General features: G+C 41.2%; 2 protein-coding genes across 18 annotated transcripts in view; one reads left to right on the forward strand and one right to left on the reverse strand.

Moving 5' to 3' along the window:
• NXT2 (nuclear transport factor 2 like export factor 2) overlaps window positions 1–19,057 on the forward strand; it is a 78,088-nt gene that overhangs the window by 7,338 nt on the left and 51,693 nt on the right. The window lies entirely within an intron of this gene.
• Window positions 9,948–19,057, reverse strand: part of ACSL4 (acyl-CoA synthetase long chain family member 4) — a 38,524-nt gene continuing 29,414 nt past the window's right edge. For all 15 annotated transcript variants that reach the window (XM_013095524.5, XM_005015219.6, XM_005015217.6 and 12 more), the window contains 8 exons: window positions 18,947–19,018; window positions 16,371–16,510; window positions 15,415–15,587; window positions 15,156–15,230; window positions 14,737–14,928; window positions 14,071–14,185; window positions 13,258–13,415; window positions 9,948–11,674 (listed from right to left, as the gene is read on the reverse strand). In XM_013095524.5, coding sequence (XP_012950978.1) covers window positions 11,517–11,674; window positions 13,258–13,415; window positions 14,071–14,185; window positions 14,737–14,928; window positions 15,156–15,230; window positions 15,415–15,587; window positions 16,371–16,510; window positions 18,947–19,018 — 1,083 coding nt within the window. In that variant the 3' untranslated portion in view covers window positions 9,948–11,516. The remainder of the gene's footprint in view (window positions 11,675–13,257; window positions 13,416–14,070; window positions 14,186–14,736; window positions 14,929–15,155; window positions 15,231–15,414; window positions 15,588–16,370; window positions 16,511–18,946; window positions 19,019–19,057) is intronic.

Here is a 19,057-nt window from a genome sequence, read left to right on the forward strand (position 1 = left end):
CTTGTGTTGTAGATATCAGTTCTGATTGTTGCAGCATGGTGCTGGGACACTGCAGAACAGGCTGTCAGCTCTTTGTCAGTGCTGCAGTAAAAAAAAATATTTGGAATAACGGGTGATTCTATAGCAAATGCCTCACCAAGGGCACTGTGAAGCAGTAAAAGGTGTTGAACTGGCTAAAGTAACAGTCTCAATTTGCTATTTCTGTCCTATAAACTGTACTGACATTTAGACTGCTATTCAACAGTTGCTAGTAATGGAAAGAGAATAGTAATGTGAGGGCCTTGTCTATCTGGAAATGGGCATTGACCTAGAACTGTGGTCTAGAAGCAAGTAATGGCAACTATATTGTAATGTTCTTGCTGTGTTTTAAGGTGTAGATTTTAGTGAGGCTTCAAAAGCAGTCTTTTTTTGTAATTACTCTGACAAAGGCTCTGACAGCTGATAAAGTATAAAGGCTTAGGAGTGCTGGGAAACACAAATCACAGTCAGAGCTAAAACACAAGATATTTTTGCTTGTATGATAAAAGTGAATCTAGAAATTGCTCTTGCAATATCTCCCCGGGGCTGAAGAAAAGAATAGTTAAGTCTTTCTAAACAAGCTTTTCTTTTCTGACCATAACTGAAAAAGGTATTGATAGTCTTCTAAATAAATAGCTCAGCTGGCTTTAATAAGATCAATTAATCCATTTCCTTATCTTTTGTGTCCAGTGATTGAATGGGTTGTGGAGACTAAATTGGCATTTCACTTTACATCAGTAATACAGGTACCTTAGCAATATGGTACCGATTTAAAAAGTGTGTTACATTTTGGTGGCTATTTTTTATATTCTTAAGAGCTAATTCAGCTTGTTCCCAGTGGGTTTGGAGCTTCCCTGTTTTTCCAAGCGTACAATTATTAATTTTATTAAATCAAAAATATGTGAATGCTGGTGGTGGGATTCATACTCATCAAGGTCTACGTATGCCACAGTGTGAATTTCTCTTGGGTGTCCCAATATTTTGGTGTGTCCGTTCGTACCAACAGAGTGGGAGTGAACTCTTCATGTGAACTTGTGTTACCTGCTCTGTTACTTACCCTTCTGTCAAACTGGAGTGTGTTCTTGGGTTCTGAGTGTTTGAAGTATGCTTTACTGAGGAACTCAATGCACCCTTTATACATCTTTAGACTCATCTGGATGGAATGATCTATAAGTGCATTGTGAGTTCTTCAGTGTCACTGAATTGATTTAGGAAGCCAGAATTTCTAATGGACTGAAATCTCACTACTCGGACAGGCTAGTTTTTGTTCTGCTTCTTCCAGTCCTGAAGCAGTGCTGCTTGCCAAGGCAGTCTAACCTGGTTTGATAGGGTGTCTGTTCCCAGCTGAACTCCGTGAAGACTGCTTTCACTGGGGAGACGTCAAGGAACTGAGGTTTTCATTCAAGTCTATAGTTTTGTTTTCCCATAAGAGTCCAATAAGACTCCTAACGCTCCTCTATAACGATCCCACTGTGTGCTTTCCTCTTTCATTTGTAATAGGATTTAAGACAGTATGTGGACTGTAACAAAAAATGGTTCTGTACATTTGTGGGCAAAAGATAAACTGTAAGAAAAGATATTTTGAAATACACTGAAAATATTTTTGAAAACCACTGAAAATATTTTGTCTTTCGAGTCACAGGTTCCACATCATCTTGATGGCAACACAAATGGAATTACAATTTGTATAGCAGCACACTGGTGACACATCTGGTTATTATTCCCAGGCGACTGGTCAGATGTGAGACAGGTATAGGAAATAAATACAGTATTCATTTTGTCGCAGACTTACCATACCCACAAAGTACAATGAGGTGTAAAAGGAAGTAAAAAATAAATTGGCACTATCTTTAGAACATAATGTAGATCATTCTGAGGTTTCTGGCCTAACGCAGGCAAGCAGGCAGAACAGGTGAAATCATTCTGCCCTACATCTGGGAACACCGCCACTTACACTTGTCCTCCACGCTTTCTCAAAGCCAGTAGGCTTCTGAAAAAATACCTGCCAGTCACCATGAATATCAAAATGTGTGAACTGAATAAACACATGTATACAGGCAAATGCATTTGTATGTTTAAGTGTTTGTAGATGTATTTAAGCATATCTATGGGGTATGTATCTTGTTCCAGCATAAGCTGCAGTTGATGCATGATGGTGTTACCTTAGTTAAACTGTAACTGTAAGGCAGAATAGATGGGCTGATGTAAATTACAGGTTGCTACAGTTCACCAAGACCTTATGGTTCTTGCAGGTATTGAAAGGTACAGATAGAACAGCAGATAATTAGATGTTTTGTTAGTTACTTGGCAGGAGGTTTTGTGCCTTTCCTATTTGTGAAATGTGTAATGAAACGTTTTGCCAGGACAGCCCTTTTTTTTTTTTAGGTAGAATCTAAATACAGCATATTGCACACACTTCGTATCTGGGGAGGAGAGGAGAAGCAGGTGGGTTGTGGAGAACGTACTTTGTGGTATGTGTTGGATGCTGACTGGGAGGGGTTGGGAGGACAACTCTTCCTGAGCTGCCTGTAGGATGGAGCAGTGGAAGCAGTAACTGGCTGATACTACGTGAAACGTCTCAAGCACACATTTAGTGTTCAGTGCACTGAAGTTTAATGTGTACAGACCTCTCATACTCAGAGAACTATAACAGTCCTTGCCCTGTTCTTGCCTTACCTAGCTGAATTCAGCAGCAGTAGTTAGCGCTGTACTTTCCAAATAGTTTGTAATGCCTCTTAGAGGCCAGAGTCCTGCTGGTGGGCAGTGTTTGGGCAGAAAAAGAGAACTAATCACTGGGACAGAGTGATATAAAAGGATATGTATAATTAGCCCATCCTCCTCATAGGGGGAAACCATGGCTGTAGTCAGCTTAAATTTTTATTGTATTGAAGGAATTCCTCACAGAAAGTCTTCTACCATGACTAGCACCATGTTGTAGTTAGCCCCATGTAGAAGTTCTGTAGGCAGCTTCTGTAACTTCAGACACATGCCCTTTTTTTTTGAAGCCCACATCAAAACTGGCAGTTTCATTTGCCAGAGGCACGCTCTTAATCCTTGTAGATGGAGGTGGCTGACTAGAACTGTTACTGTTGTCTAACAATTTAGTTGGAGATTTTAAGAATATTGGCAATTTGTTTTTTCTTAAATTCTTTTTTCACCCAATGCTAACTATTATATTTTCTTTGCCAAGCTGAAGTTTTCACGTGCCATCTGCTGTTACAGTGCTGGCATGTAGCGCTATTGCCTGTACTCACATTGAAGTTTTTCATGGAGCTTGAATTTTCTACCCACCTCATACTTTTTAATTATTAAGGTGTTTAGGATTCACAGGATACACTTTGATATCTAATGACATATCACCTTGGATAAAATCGTAACGCTGAAGTAACCAGGCTGGGTGTAGGTACATGTTCCTTGGGATTGTTCATTAAGCTTTATTGGAGGGGAGGGGGGAGAAACAACAACTACAAGAAATGATAGGCTAGAACATACACATAATTTTGAAAATAACTGTTATCTGCCTCACTTCTTCGTAAAGTGCAAATACTGTTTGTTGTAATCCTAAATTTTAACTTGATAAAGATATATTTGGAATTACGTTTCTGGGTTGGTGGAGAGAAGTTACCAGTGGCTTTAGCACTTTATTGTGTGTCAGCAAAGGCACAGCACCTACAGGAGGTACTGATGCTTTCCTCGTGGGCACAGCTTCACCTCTGAGCTGGTTTTGTTTTAATAAACGCCTCCACATCGAGCCCAAACCCATCTTGCTTTAGCAGAACGCGACTTGACCCTTGCAAAGCCTTGTACCTGCTGTAACCACCCGGGCTGGGGCGTGATGGAGGGGATGACGCTGTGATCGCAGAGCTGCCTTTCATTGCCGAAGCGCTGCCTTCGGGGGGGAGCACAAGCGGTGGAAGAGGAGGAAGACCTTTAAACCTCGAAGCTTTGCAGACGACAAACGGGAGGGCTCCGGGCACGCAGTACCGCAGGCGGTCGGTGTAGGAGCGCGGTGGCCACCCCAAAGAGCTGGGGGAGCCCCACGCGAGGGAAGGGGCCCCGGGTCGGCGCAGTGGCAGAAGTGGTCCCGAGGCTGGGCTCTTCCTCCCCTTCCTCCCCGAGGCTCTGGGCGCTCACATCAGCCGCTGCTCCTCGGCGGGGCCGCCCTCCTCGGCCGGCTGCCCGGGGCCACCGCGGCCCCAGTCGCGCTCGATGTAGAGGTGGTAGGGGTCGTGCTTGGACTCCAGCTTCCGCGAGCGGGTGTAGGCCAGGATGAGCGCCCCGGCCAGGCAGCCGTAGAAGACCATGATGAGCAGGATGTACAGCGAGGCATCTCCCCCCGGGCCCTGGCCGGCCGCCGCGCTCCCGTTGGTGCCGCGGCGCAGCTCCCGCAGCAGCGACCCCAGCAGCGCCTGCAGCCGCCGCGCCTCGCTGCAGTTCATGGCCGGGATGGGAACGGGGCCCCGCGGCTCAGCCCCTCCGCTCGGCAGCTGCTGGCCGCAGCCTTTGTGCCGGGAGGCTCGGGGCCGTGCCAGCCCTTTGGGATGGCGCCAAGCTTCGCTCCAATCGGGAGCGGGGAGAGAGCCTTTAGGTCTGCTTCCTTACGGTGCCTAACTTCATTGGGACGCGCGTTTGTATGCCAGAAAGGATAAAATCATCTAATTCTGTTTGAAAGGTGCAGCCTGGGAAAGAAAAAAAAAGAAAGCAGCCGAGCAATCCTCATGCCTGTGCCCCTGGGAGCAGGTCCTGTGCAGGTGAGAGCACTGAGCACTGCTGAGCACCAGCTGGGCTCCCTCTCCCCTTAGCAGGGAATGGTGACGGAACTAAGAAAAATCTGTTCTGCTCAGAGCAGTGTGAGCTGAGACCCCCTGCTCTTCAGTTCCCTGAAGTACAGTGGCAAGATCTTTCATGATTTTTTGTAACTACTTGGGAAAATGCAGACCCACTGACATAATGCCAGAGAGGAGCTGGTTTTCCTTAAAGCCTCTCTTTTTAACTTGCTCCAGGAATAAGTACTAGTAAAATGGGGATGTTTCTACCATGATGTATTCTCCATCCTTTTTTTTCTCTAAGGGTTAAGGTTCGTTGTTTCTTGTTTCTGCATTAGCAAAATATAACAGAGAAATCCTCTGGTTTAAGGGTAATTGTGGTGTGTCATATCTCTTATGAACAAAGTTTTTGGTTCAGGTGCTTTGCAGGCATCTTGCTATTTCATTGTCTAAGGAAGGCCTTCTGGAAGTGTATTGGTGGCTGAACAACAGAAGTAAAGAGTGTTTTTTGTTGCCTTGAACAATTTTCTTGGCACCTTTCAAAGTAAGGCCCCTACTTGCCAATAACTGTTAGTGGGCTGAACGTAGATTATAACTGAGTCAGACTGACTTGTTAGAAGTGAAGCTCGGGTTGCGTAGTGTTTGTTTGCAGAGCTCCGTAAGAAGTCCCTGTCACCACCTGCACGTTTCTGCCCTTCAGAACAATATTGTTATTGTGTTACTGTAAGCGTTCAAAGCAGAGATGCAGGTTTTTAACAAGGCAAAAAAAGGACTCTAAAAGCCAGCTCAGCTTCCCACGTGGATCTGGATGTGCAGCTGTGACTGCTGGTGCTGGTTTCGGGAGGGGGGTGTGGATGTGAAGCCGATGGCGAGGTGGGTGGCTGGAGATGGCACTGCTGCTGCTCCCCCAGCACTGGGGTGCTGTTTTCCCTCTGCTTGCTGCCAGCTGCCGTTGTAACACTTCTGTCACACTTGCCAAGCCCGCTGACCAGCTCTCCTGGCCCAGCTGCGAGCCTTGCAGTAGGTGCACCTTCCATCCTCTGCGGTGGTGTAATTCTCCACAGTAGCAGCAGGATGGAAATCTGGTCCAGAAGTTCTTAGGACTAAGCCTGCCCTCACACAAGTCATGTGGAATGCCCCTAATACTGAAGTTGCCGAATCTGTGTTAGGGTAGGGTTGACTTTTAATCCAAACCAGTGAGATGAGCAATGATCACATTGTGGTGAGACTGTTGTCAGTGGCCGAGATGCCGATGTCCCACTGGAAGGAAATGGGGGAAAAATGGCAAGAAAATCTTTCATGCTGACAGAAACATACTATAGGGAGGGGCAAACTGTAATTTGCCACGTGTAACCTCCCTGATGGTACCAGATAGTTCCCTGTCCCAGGAAAAGAGCCTGGCCCAGGAAGAATGCGTGTACTGGGCTTTAGATGACACCAGTGTGAGAAAAAGGGCTACAGACTTCTGAAGAATGAAATTGGAATGCAAAATGGTTTTAATTTCTGGGACTTTATCTCCTTCCTGTGGGTGCTGCTTCAGAAAAGCAGATGTGCAGCCATGTTAGTGGCGGCTGTGCAGCGTTACTGCAAAAAAGCAGCGTGTTAAGGGGAGTCACAAGCCAAGCACAAGGCAGGTCTCAGCTGCTGCATGTGAGGGAAATGTGTTTGGAATGCAGCAACCTTACAGATGGGCTTTGGGGGGTAATTCCCCTAAGCTGCCTAGGGCAGCTGGGGTGGGTATTGTATTTCAAACAGGGACAGTGTGGCCCTGTTTTAATGACCCTGGTTAAAGTTTGTAAAAGCAGGCTCATCAGGAGAGGTTGGGTTTGCTTAGACTTGAAAGACAAAAAGTAAAGTAGGGCAGGCAGCTGGAGAGAACAGTGATCCTATTCTTTGTGTTCACTCCCTGGGGGAGCACCGTAAGTAATAAACTGATCCATATCCAACAGGAAAGGTTTAGGTTAAATACCACGTTGTTTAAAACAAACAAAAACCTCAGCAACACCTCCTGGGGCTGGGACTCTTGTGAAGTGCTGGAACAGTGTGGGGACTCACCCAAAATGTAGCTGGGCTTGTTTTATTCTTAAATAAGCTCAACAGAAACCTGGTGGTGGTGGTGTTTCAAAATGGGAGAACAGGTGGAAAAAAAATCTAGTTTTTGTTTTGTGTTGTTTTGTTGTTGGGGTGGTTTCTTGTTTTTTTTCCCTTCTTTAAATGCATAGGTGTGGGCTGAGGACCAGTGTGCCCCGGAGCTGTCTTTGTTTAATTTAGTTAGCACTGGCCTAATGTCAAGACTGCACACTTCAAATTAAACACAGTTTTGGACAAATTACCTATGGTAATCAGGTGTGTGCTTTGTTGAAACACTTTTTGGTCAATATCCAACAAAACAGGTCTGATTTTCTTCCAGATATCTCTTCCCCAGTAAAGGAGTAGCATGATTCTAGGTGTACAGCTCCCAGTAGCAAAGCAATGGTGCAGAGAAATCCAGCACCCCGCCTCTGTCAAAACTCACCCAAGTCAAATGAGGTGACAATGACGGCCCAACAAGAAGTGTGGTTTTTAGTATGGTCAGTGCTGCTCCTCTATGGCTCATGTAATCCTATCGGGTTAAAAACAAGCCTATCAATGTCCCACTTTGCAGCAGCAGTGAATTAACTGGAAATGAGATTTGTTTGTTCCTGGTAACTTCACACTACTGTCAAACACCTGGTGAGTCCGCTCTTCAGCATTCCTGAAAGCAGCAACTGCAAGTTTTGTTGATTGCATTTTGTAAATCATCTTTGTGGTACTTCATGCAAAAGAAGCACCATTTTTTGTTTTGTTTTGTTTTGACCTTCTGATGCTTAAATGTCACCCTCCAAAAGGGAAGCTGATTTACTCGTATGTAAATGGTGCTTAGCCAGTAGGCAGGCTCAGGGAATTTTGCAATAACCAGAACTTACATTTTGCACTCTAGTTACTCAAAGCTAACAGTCTGGGAGGTGGGAGGGTGGCTGTTTTGGTTTTGTTCTGACTGGGGACTGACTAATGACTCCCGTTCTCAACTTGTCTACTCTGTATGCAGCCCCGAAGCGCTAGACAGGAGCTGCAGGTCCTCGCTAGACAGGAGCTGCAGGTCCTCATGCTGGCTTACCCTTACTCTGCTCCTTGTTACTCTCAAAGCCTTCTGGTGTTGTACTGGGCACCAAATTACACAGGGTTTGCGAAACCCCACATAACCTACTCTTATGGGACTAACTTGTTCCTTTCTCTGTTTATACTTTTCTCCCTTGCAAGCATTTAGGCCAGCCTCCTGTTACGTGCAATGTTAGTGTTGCGTTATCTAGAGGAAGTGAATCACTTCCCCCAGCCCCTACCCACGGATCAGTGTCAAAGCTGTCCTTGAAAGGTGCTCGTGTAGCCTTCTTTCATTCTGATGCTCTAGGGACTTTCAGTGACGGTGACCTTGAGCAACCTCAAGTTCCTCCTTGAATAAAGGATTTTTTTAAAAGTTGTGGTGTTTTTCTCAATATGTCCCTTAGTGTATAGACTTTTTTTGTAAACCTTTTCCACTGGAGACAGCTCTTTTGTGCCTTTGTTAGGGCAACAAAGCCATATGCAGCTGAAGGTTAATCGGAACTTGTTATGGGCCACTCCTGTTCAGGCCAGCTAAACTCAACTTCTTCAGCCTTTCTTTGTAGATGAAGCTTTCAAGCCCCCCTGTGACTGTTGCTATACTCTGTCTGTCTGTAGATACCCTATGTTTTTGAAAGTAGAGAAACTAAATACCATCTGTGCCTGAACTGGGCCCTTCCTTTCTTTTTGAACCCGTTTCTCAATCTTGTGAAGATAACTTCAAACCGTTTTTTTGGAGAGCTCGCAGTTGTTTTCATTTCTCTGGAACCTTCAGGTTGAACAAATGGACTGCTTTCTCAGTCTTCAGTCCCACATCGCCTGTCCTTTCAGTTAAGCACTGGGTATGTCAGGTAATGGTTTTGAAGCCATATCCTGTCACGTCATCTGCATCCTAATTCCTTCTAATGAGAGTGACATTCTCACACATACTGTTCCTTACTTCTCTACGAGTTCTATCACAAAAGGATTTACAATTAATTAAAAATAAGGATGACATTCTTACCAAAGTGTGAATGTAATAATTTGCAAGTAAACTCTACAGTACATTTGAAGTAAGCCCGTTGTTACCCCTCCATTTTTTATCCCTTCTCCAAAAATGCTTGAAAAGCTGATGTGCATTGAATACTTTTGCAGCATATCTGCATTCAGTTTCTTAAAAGATAAACTAAGCCTGCCCTACGCTTGTTTTCAGCCTTTGTAGTACGTTGATTTTGTGAAGGTTTGCTCAGCTGCAGAGAGAATGGGAGGTGCTGAACAGTAACTGGAAATAACATGCAATACATAAAGACCTTCCAGAACACAACTTCTTTAACCATTTCAACTGTATTCCATTTTTGAAATGTGTGTGTATATATATATACTGAAAATAGCAATTCTCGGTCAGCCAAGACACAGAGGGTACCCAGAGTCTAGATAAAATACATTTCATATAAATACATTCATGGTTTAAAAGAAAATCATACAACTTGCGGACAGGTCCAAGTGCAAGTAACTTCCTTACACACTTAAACACTTCTGTGATGCTAACAGGCTGTCTAACCATTATTTAACAGCGACTGATTTTAACCATGGAAAAGTTGGTGACATAGGTCCAGGACTGAGTCACTTGAAAAGGTGCTAATGATACAGAAAGTAATTCTGTTGTCATAAACCGATGTATGTGTCTTTATATATATGCTTTGTATTCTAATATTCTTAATGTAATTAGGAATATTAGAAAAAGCTGGTTTTTGGTTTATTTTGGTGACTGTTCTAATTCCATGCACAACTGGGTGCAGGAAGGTCTATGTACTAGATATGCTGTTTCCCTTTCCCCTTCAGCGTTCTTGGAAGATGGACTGGCAGTGTTCTGGACTGGCCAGAGAAGCTAAGCATGGAGAACTTTCAAGTTGGTCCCAAGGAAAAGGGGCAGTTTGGTTGACCAGTATATAGCCATGATGTATTTTAGCCAAAAGCTGTTTGAGCTGGAGGAAAAAAAAATACACATACATGCGAGAAAATAAAAACTTGCCCTGAAATTGCAAGCTAGTACGTTAAAGGGCAGCATCGTACAAAATCTTTTACTTTCTGTACAGTGACAATAACAAATAATTTTCCTTTTTAACCATCATATACACAACACATTATGAATAGAAGAAATCTATAAATACTTTAAAATTAATTTGTCATATATAGCAGTTGAGCCACACCTGTACAAAATGTATGCAACATATATAAAATGATTAAGAAAAGTGCAAAGTAGAACAGTATCAAGAGCCTCCACTTTTTACAGCATTTACGGTTCAAGTGTAAAGAGCTAGCAGGGATGCAGGAGCTCAGGTACTAACAAGTCAAAAGAGACACAGTACAGGATGCTGCACACAAAATGATAAAATATTATTAAGTTATAACATCTCACTTCAGCACATCTACAATTTCCAGTTAATAAAAGAACATTTTTATAATGAATCTCTATATAGAGTGATTTGTCCCTGTTAACAAGTCCCTTAAAACAAAGATTTCCCCAGCCACTGCATACTTTCCCGTAAGTAAAATAAAACTACGTGGAGAAACTACTGTTGTTTCCTGGTTGTCTTGTTTTGGTTACCATATTGTAAAAGGTGAACAGAAATACCTTTCTGTAACATAGATATTTATATTCTGATCCTGTAAATTACACAGAGATAACTTCTACCATTACTCACATCTATGTGAAGGTCCAGAGGATCAGGCCCCCTCAAAAAAAAAATCAACTGAGTTTCAAATCTGCCTAGAGACAACTGCCCATCAATTTCATCGTTTGCCAGTCAGGATGCAAGTTTTGCATTCTGCATTCAGCTGATGTTTTCTCATCAGAACCTCCTGCAGCAAGGCAAGTCTTTGTTTCTTGTTTTTAAATGCTGTATGTCCTAATGTGAAAGCTCTGCTTGAATTAAAACGTGGTGGCAAATAAAAGATGTATTTGGTGAGCTGAAATTTGAAATAGTTGATTCAATGCTCTTGAGCGAAACTTTCAAATAACTTGTTTTTAGAAGGCTTTTCAGTTCACCTTTATTTCAATAAGTATACTTCATATTTTCTTTTAGGCACTGTAAATACTGAAGATAACTGAGGTGCAGAAGAATCCATCCATTCTCAAGCAGTACATTACTAATGGTCTCTAGCAAGTTCTTGACCCATGTTGTTTTCTTATTTTTATTTTAAATGGAGACAGTTAAGCTTTAAATACACTTTTTGTCCCCACTAAGTATCTTACTATGATAGAATCGTCAAAATTCTATTAATGTTTCTCTTTGAAATGTACATCAGACTTCACAGTCAATTAGGGAGAAATTGCAAGCAGTCTGAATATGCTAGAGAAACAATAAGAATAACATTATCTGTCCATACTGCTTCACATAATTATGTCTGTCTCAAAACTGGAAATGATGACATGAAACTGAAGCACATTAAGGTTTTCTGCTAGTAATTATGAATTTGGAGTCTAAGATCTTTGCTCTCATTAGAGATTATAAGAAACATTCATCCATTTGGTGTATTTTCTGGAATCATGTGATACCTACTCTATACAAAGACATCCAAAATCAAGGCATGAGAAGGAACCTTCTGCACAACCGTCTAGTCAACAGAACTTGTTTATTTGCCTCCATACATTCTTTCAATGTCATTGAGGTAATGGTTCTTCAGTTCTTTCCGTTTCAACTTGAAAGCATCTGTTACTAACCCAGTCTCTGGGGTCCATGGTTCAGGGCTTAATCGTACTTTGATGGGTATTTCAAACCTTTCTAATTTCACTGCAGGGACAAAAAGAAACAAAAGCGTAATGTTGTCAAATGAAACATTCACTCTACCTAAAAACTTAAGGCAAGCACTCTAAAACTTGTGTAATATGGTGTCCTATTGATGGAGTAACCTTAAAGAAGGTACACAAGCAAACTTAATTGCGTACCAAAGCTCAGTGCTGATTAGTATACAAATATTCTAATAACTTACTGTATTTAGCTTGTATTGGATCTGAGAGTGTAAAAATCTAAAGCTTGCAACAAAGGAGTTTGTAGCCTGAAGATCTGACTACTGTCACAAGAGAATATGCCGAGTTAGATCACTATCATAGGAACACAGTAACAACTGTATTAACTCAGGTTGGTTAGATGTACTGCGTATTTACTTCTATACCTTCTGTGCTTGAGCAATTCTTCCCCATACTTTTATTTCCTAAGAGATTGTTTAGGGTTCAAAATGAAGGGGCTTCTCTGTATTTTTGTCACAGTAGTCACTTACTCTCCCTTCAAGCTGGAACCAGACATTTGGTGCACGCACACAGCATCATTAAAACCACAAGCTACTCCTATCTCTTGCCCAGGTTGAAGAGGGGTGAGTAAGGGAGGAGGTGCGAAGCTGCTACAGTGCCTCCCCTGCATCAGGAACAGGGTAGGGAGCTGCTGCATGTGCACTGCTTGATGGGCTTTGCTATCAGGTTCTGCGTGTAGGCCTGCAAGAGGACCCACTCAGTCTTGTAGCTGAATTTCTAGGACAACTTGTGGCAGCACAGCCTCTAGGTGGCAGCAAATACAGGGCAGTTAGGATGTCTGTTCCCTCGAACTCTGTCTTTTGAACTTCAAACAGGTATCGGAAGGTCCTGTTTCATCCTACTTAGTTACATGCCTGCTCACGATGAAGGTGCGTTATGTTCTACTAAAAATCAGGATTGTCTCTAAAGTACTTTTGGAAAAAAAAAAACAAAAAAAAACCTGCATCTAAATAGTAATGACTGCCTAGAAAGTAAAAAAGGTATAAGCAGAGACTTTGAATAACAAATCTATATGAAGGATAATTACCTAGTTCATGATGGAATAACATTAGCATGTTTAAGCTCAAGTTATGGATCTACAAATTGATGAGGCTTTTGATCATTCACTTGCACTGTAGCAAGGAATAGTAGGCTTTAAGCCAATACAAACATAAGGGTCATGGTGGTTCAAAGCTGTAGGACACACAGTTGCACAGAAAAAAGCTTAGAGATCTTGCTTAGCTAATTTTCTTACCAGCAAGTGTCTTGTAACGTTACCTCCAAACTGACAGCCCCTTAGGTTCTTACTTTAACTGCATTAAATAAGCAACCTGTCTATAGACAGGTTAATTTAGAAATTAGTTTTTAAAAGTCTGTATTTTCTTGAGGGAAAAAAAAAAAAAAAGTAGTAAATTCCTGGCATAACAGGGATGAATTTGATGTGGTGTTTGTCTGTGATAAAACTCTTCTAAGTTTTGGTAAAGGCAGAATCAACAGGCAGAAAGAAGAGAAGTTAGTAAGGATAGCTGAAAACTTCTGCTGGACAAGCACCATGAGATGGCTAACACACTATGCCACTTTACTTACTCTTGTCTGCCACTTCTTTAATTTCTCGCAGTATTTCAGCTTCCATTGCAGGATTGTTACAAATATCTGCCCAGGTTCCACTTACACCTTTCTGCTCAGCTAACGCAGTCAGCTTCTTCTGATTAGGAACCACAAAACTGATCACATAAGACTGGTCACTACCACAGGATGGCAAGAGAAGGAAGGAAAAAAAGATTAAAACATGAAAGATTCCATTTCACGGAGTAAAATGCTTACTTGATGTTATATACACAGATCCACAGTGCTTTTTGAAATGCACTTATTCCCCCAGAGTTTTCCTTGTATGTTAGGTTTTCACAACTTCTGACCATCAAAGGTCAGGTTCTAAGTTAAGTGGTTAAGTTTGATCAGTATCATACTTAATGTGCAAAATTATAGCATAATTTAGCTTCCCAACTGCATCTGGTGCTTAAGTAGTTCTCTGCAGTTTCCCTTCATGTAGTATGTATAAGCAGGTGGAAGGAGACACCCAGGCTATTTCCAAAACTCAGAGAGCTTTAGACCAGGTGCAAAATGTCCAATTAACTTTTCTCTGTTATTCTGACAGAAGGCCCAAGTACATGCTAAACTATACCTGTTTGGGGAGGAGATGGGATGAAGCTGAAATGAATTACAATAGGAGAAATACCAACAGAAAAGCCCAGTTCGGGGGAATCTGGGAGCCTGTGCTACTTCAGAGATGCTCTTTATAGCTCACACTTGTAGTATATCAATAGAAAAGTATATCAAAGGGTCAGAGCTTGCATTTCATGTTTACCCTAAATTACCTCTAAACAGTAAAACTAGTCTTACCTTTTGGCATAAGCACAGATATTGTCAATCAACGGACAGTTCTTCAGAGCTGCCTCTACTTTGCCCAGAGACACATATTCTCCTGCTTGTAGCTTTACCAAGTCTTTTTTACGATCTAGGAGTTGAAGGGAAAGAAGGAGAAAAAAAAACGTACTCCATTTACACTTCTGCACTTCCACACTCATTTACAAAGCCACTACATATGTATTCTGTGCCATGCCATGTAAAGGTGAATTAAAAGGAGTTAAAGCATTTTACTCAAATTATAAAAAGGCTAATGCCATAAACGTATTCTGGAAACTTTATAAAGGCTTCTGTAAAGAAGTTTAGGTAGCGCTACACTTCTTGTCGCAAAACATGTATAGAAGTTATGGAGATTGTGATTTCAAAGCTTTGCAATGAATACCAAAATATTAATCTTACATTTACTCATCAAAGCTTGTGTGCTGAATTTAAATAGTACTAACATTATATGAAACAACACCACTTCCAAAATTTTCTTATAATTGTGGAGACTTTTGGGAATGTGTTTTATAGTGTGATTTTGCAAGCAGGTAACCTTGAGTAAGACAAGGCCTGTCAAAGCCAACAGGATTAATAACATGCTTACAATTCTGTTCAGTCAAGACCTTGCAGTAGATTAAGATAGCAAAAAGTGAGGCCAACCTATGATCTGCAGACACCCATCTGGATGAAATTCTCCTATATCTCCAGTACAAAACCACCTCTGACCGTTCTCATCAATGGAGAAATCTTCTGTTGTTTTCTCTTCATTTTTAAAATAGCCCATTGAGACATTAGGTCCACCAATTATTATTTCTCCTCTAGGATTAGGCTTGTCTCTATTAGTATAGCCCCCTGGAAAGAAAACAGAAATCCGCACACTATTATTTTCAGGTCATGTATTCTACTGCCAACAAAATGTTTTGAAACTTCAGGTTAAAGCATGCACACAGAGTAACAGCTACTGTCAAAGGTTAAGAGCAGTTACTTCGTATGCGATACCTAGACAAGCAGATAGGCAAGGAAAATAGCTAAGCAGCGATTAAATTAGTTGCTTTGAAGTCAAAACACTTAATGCTCACCTTCTTGCCAGTCTCTCAGTCTTATTTCACAGCAAATAAGAGGAGCTCCAACTCTGCCAGTGCTATAATCAGCAACTTAGGGAAAAAACAAGGAAGAACACAAAGATTTTTTCATGTTGAAATATAAACTCAAACCATAGATAGGAAGACAGCTTAACTGCAATAAAGTAACTTGAGATAAGAGCTACCACTATTCTGACTTTAACCTTAAAAAATAAATAAATACATATATAATGTATTCCCAGAATTGTTTAACTACCTTCTGTAATTGTTCCTGCTCCACATGTTTCCGTTAATCCATAGCCTTGACCAACAGGACAGCAAAAACAGATGTTCATGAATCTTTGTGTTTGAGGCGAAAGTGGTGCTCCCCCAGAAAGCATCATGCGGACATTCCCTCCTAGTAGTGCCTTGACTTTCTTAAACAACAGCCTTGAAAGGAAGGAAAAAGTATTTAAGGATCATTCATTCACATCACTTTTATAAAAGAAATAAGAGACAATCATTCTTCCTACCTGAAACACCTTAAAAATAACTTAATCATTCATGGACATTAGTGGACAGCAGGGGTAATCAAAAACCTTACCTCCTGTGTAACACTTCAAGATGGCAGAATTCCTATACGCTACCTAAATAGACATTAGATTCTATCAATAAAAAAAAAGGAAATCCAATGAATGGATTTACCTAGTCACCTGTTCTGAAGATTAGTCCTTCTGAGGCTGGAGAGCAGCCCTGCAGAAAGGACCCTGGGCATTCTGAATGCGAGGCCTCAGCGTGCCCTGGCAGCCATGGGGGCCACCCCTACCTGGAGTGCCTCAAGCACGGCCTGGCTAGCTGGGCGAGGGCAGGGATCATCTGGGGCAGCCTCACCTCCAGCACCGTGTGCACGTTTGGGCAATGCAACATCAGAAGGACATAAAGCTATTAGACGGCATCTAAAGGAGGGCTAGGATAGGGTCTGATTCCTGTGTGGAGCCAAGGGCTGGACTTGATGATCCCCGTGGGTCCCTTCCAACCCAGGATATTCTGTGATTGCCAGTAAACGTCTCCTCCCTGTCTCCTGTAAGAACCTGAATTATTTCGGTTTAGTTATTAGATCATATTTGCATGTTGCAATAGAATTCTTACATCAGATAGTTCAGATGATTATTCTTTTAGATTGTTACCGAGTCACAATGGAAAAAGTACAGTTTGACCATGATCGATACTTACATGTTACACAGAGGTGCATCATATCCCCTTTTGATTTGTTCTAATTTGTAGTCATAGCCTATCTTGAACAGAGTTCTCTGAATGTAGTTCATCTCTTGAACTTTGCTCATGACATTTTTATAAATTCGGTCCATTATTTCCTACAGTGTTCAAAAGAGCAAGGAAGATTACCACATAGACTACTATTTGCAATTTTCATGCTACAAATAACAATTAAAAAAAAAAAACACAATTACTCTTCATTTTAAGCAGGTAGTACAGCAAGAATGAAAATACCTGCATCATTGTTTAAGCAGTGCTTAACTCTAATGCTTCTAATGTGTGATCAGTCAGTCAATTTATAGACCACTGGCTTGGAGCTGTTTGAAATGGGTGGAATGAAGTGTTGAAAACGCAGTACAAAAAGCGGTGACTTATCTTCACTTTTCTCCACTTGCTTAGATCTCCTCAAAACAGTATCACTTAAGAGGAAGAACCCTCACGCTGCAGTTTATAGCTTATTTTAGCAAACTTGCCTTGAATGAGGTATATATATAAGTTAAGGGCAAGTGAGTGAGTAGCCACTGTGGATCTTCAGACATACTGCAGTAATTCATAGTTCCTTTTCTGCAAACTGCTTTCTAAACCTCAGATTTCATTTAAAATACTTCCCACCCCTTGTTCTAAAGATGTCCTCTCTGTCACCCCAGCAACATATCTTGGGTAATGTCATAATGTAATAATGTAAACAATGAAACAGCAAATTTTACCAAGAACACCTTAATCTGTACCCAAAGCATGACAAACTGATTTACAAAACCTTGACTTCAAGTTTAGCTAAATCTCTCTGCTTAAGCTTTGTATATGCCATGGAAGATGAATCATGCCTAGGAGTCCTGAAGCTGTGCTTTATTCATGGCAACTGGTAAGCACAAGGGAATGAAGTAAGAAATTTCATTTCATCACTTCCTTTTCCAAGAGAATTTCCAAAAGCCAGATAGGTATCTTAAATTCATTACCAGAATTCATGGCAACTTTTTGGAAATACTGCAATGCCATGACAAGGTATGCAGCATCATAAAGGCCAGAACTAACAGCTATTGCAACATTCTGACTCAATTCAATACTTGGGAATATTTGTGCCTCTGGATTCTGTTATAATTTTCTTTTTTGTTCCTTATGCATTCTAATTACTGGTGATGTTATCATATTTTGATGATAAAAAAAAGACAATACAGCTGGGAATCAAAATATTTCTCAGGCAATATTAGTTGTGTTCCTACTAGGACTTTCTGAAGGGGTTTCCTCTCTACTATATAGATTGTTGGAGTCTAGATCTTTTATGATAGTAAGTCTCTGGAATCAAGACATTTAGGCAGGGTTCAGCACTAGCACTGTTAGCATTTCACAGGTCTGCAGTTAATTGCAGACACGAACTTGTCTGCAAGTTTATTTTGTTTGTTTTTTTCTGGCCCATACACTTTTTTACATTCCTTCCAAAAAGGGATTATGTTTATATTTTAAATTTACACTTTTTACTAGCAGTCTAACGGTTCAGTTTTCCCTAAGAAATAAATTTAAATGGCTATTTTTTACAAAAAGTTGAGGCTGTAAGTGATTCATTTTCACTCCGTGAATTACTAAGAAAAAGATGTAACCTATGTATATTATTAATATTTTAAAAATAGCAAGTTAGTAATTGATTCTAAAACTTTTGGCTACTCACAAAGGAGTCTGCAGAACAACCAAATCCATGATCAATCAAAACTCCATGTTCCTAATTAAGACCAAATCCTCCTCCCCCAACCCCACCTGCCAGTGCGGCAGAAGCTAATGCTACTGGTTTTCTGAGCTACAGCTGTGATATAACCATAAAAGAGGGAAATGTGTCTTCAGGGCACAAATGGAAGCTTTTTGCAGCAGAAAGAAGCAAATATTTGTGGGGTGTTTTTTTTGTTTGTTTGGTTGGTTGGTTGGTTTTTTTTTTTTTTTGATAGCACCAAGACCTTTGGGAATAGAGAAACCTGGTCACCTAAAGGCTGCAGAAACAACAGTTGCAGTCTCTGGATCATTTTTTTCTTATATGAGGAGACTAAACAGGGGCCTGCTTACACTGAGAACAGCATGAGACTTTGCTTGCAGGCAAAGCAGCTAAAAGCAAGCACCCTGACAGCTGCAACAGCAGAGCTTAACTTGCCAAGTTGTGTATCTCTGCCAAAAGCTGGTCTGTTTAAAGCCTCAATCTTTGACAAATCCATGCTGCTCTCTCCTTGTGCAAAATGAACCTTCAGACTGGGAATGCCAAAGACCTTCTGTGGCCTGTTGTTGCTTCAATAAGCCCAGTAAAACATCACTTGAAAAACTACTAAAAAAACATTTCCAGTTTTGGATCAAAAAAGGTCTTGGCCTAAACATAGGTATATTCTTGTGCTCGTTTGCAGTTCTCCAACTCAGGCAATGCCAACTGGGATTTCTATATTCTACTTCCTTGCCTTACACACACAAAAAAGGAAAAAAACCTTGGTAGACAGGCATGCTAACATGAACAAGGCAGAAGGCACCATTTTTGCTAAACATACATGCATCTGCATACTTACAGGCACAGCTGCCATCAGTGTAGGCTTAAGTACAGTACAGTCTCCTTTGCTTCCTTTCTTAATTTTACTTGACTGTAATAAGGAGAAAATGTTAATTTATGAAGCTGAAAA

Source organism: Anas platyrhynchos, chromosome 10 (genome assembly GCF_047663525.1).
Source record: "Anas platyrhynchos isolate ZD024472 breed Pekin duck chromosome 10, IASCAAS_PekinDuck_T2T, whole genome shotgun sequence".
Taxonomy (NCBI): domain Eukaryota; kingdom Metazoa; phylum Chordata; class Aves; order Anseriformes; family Anatidae; genus Anas; species Anas platyrhynchos.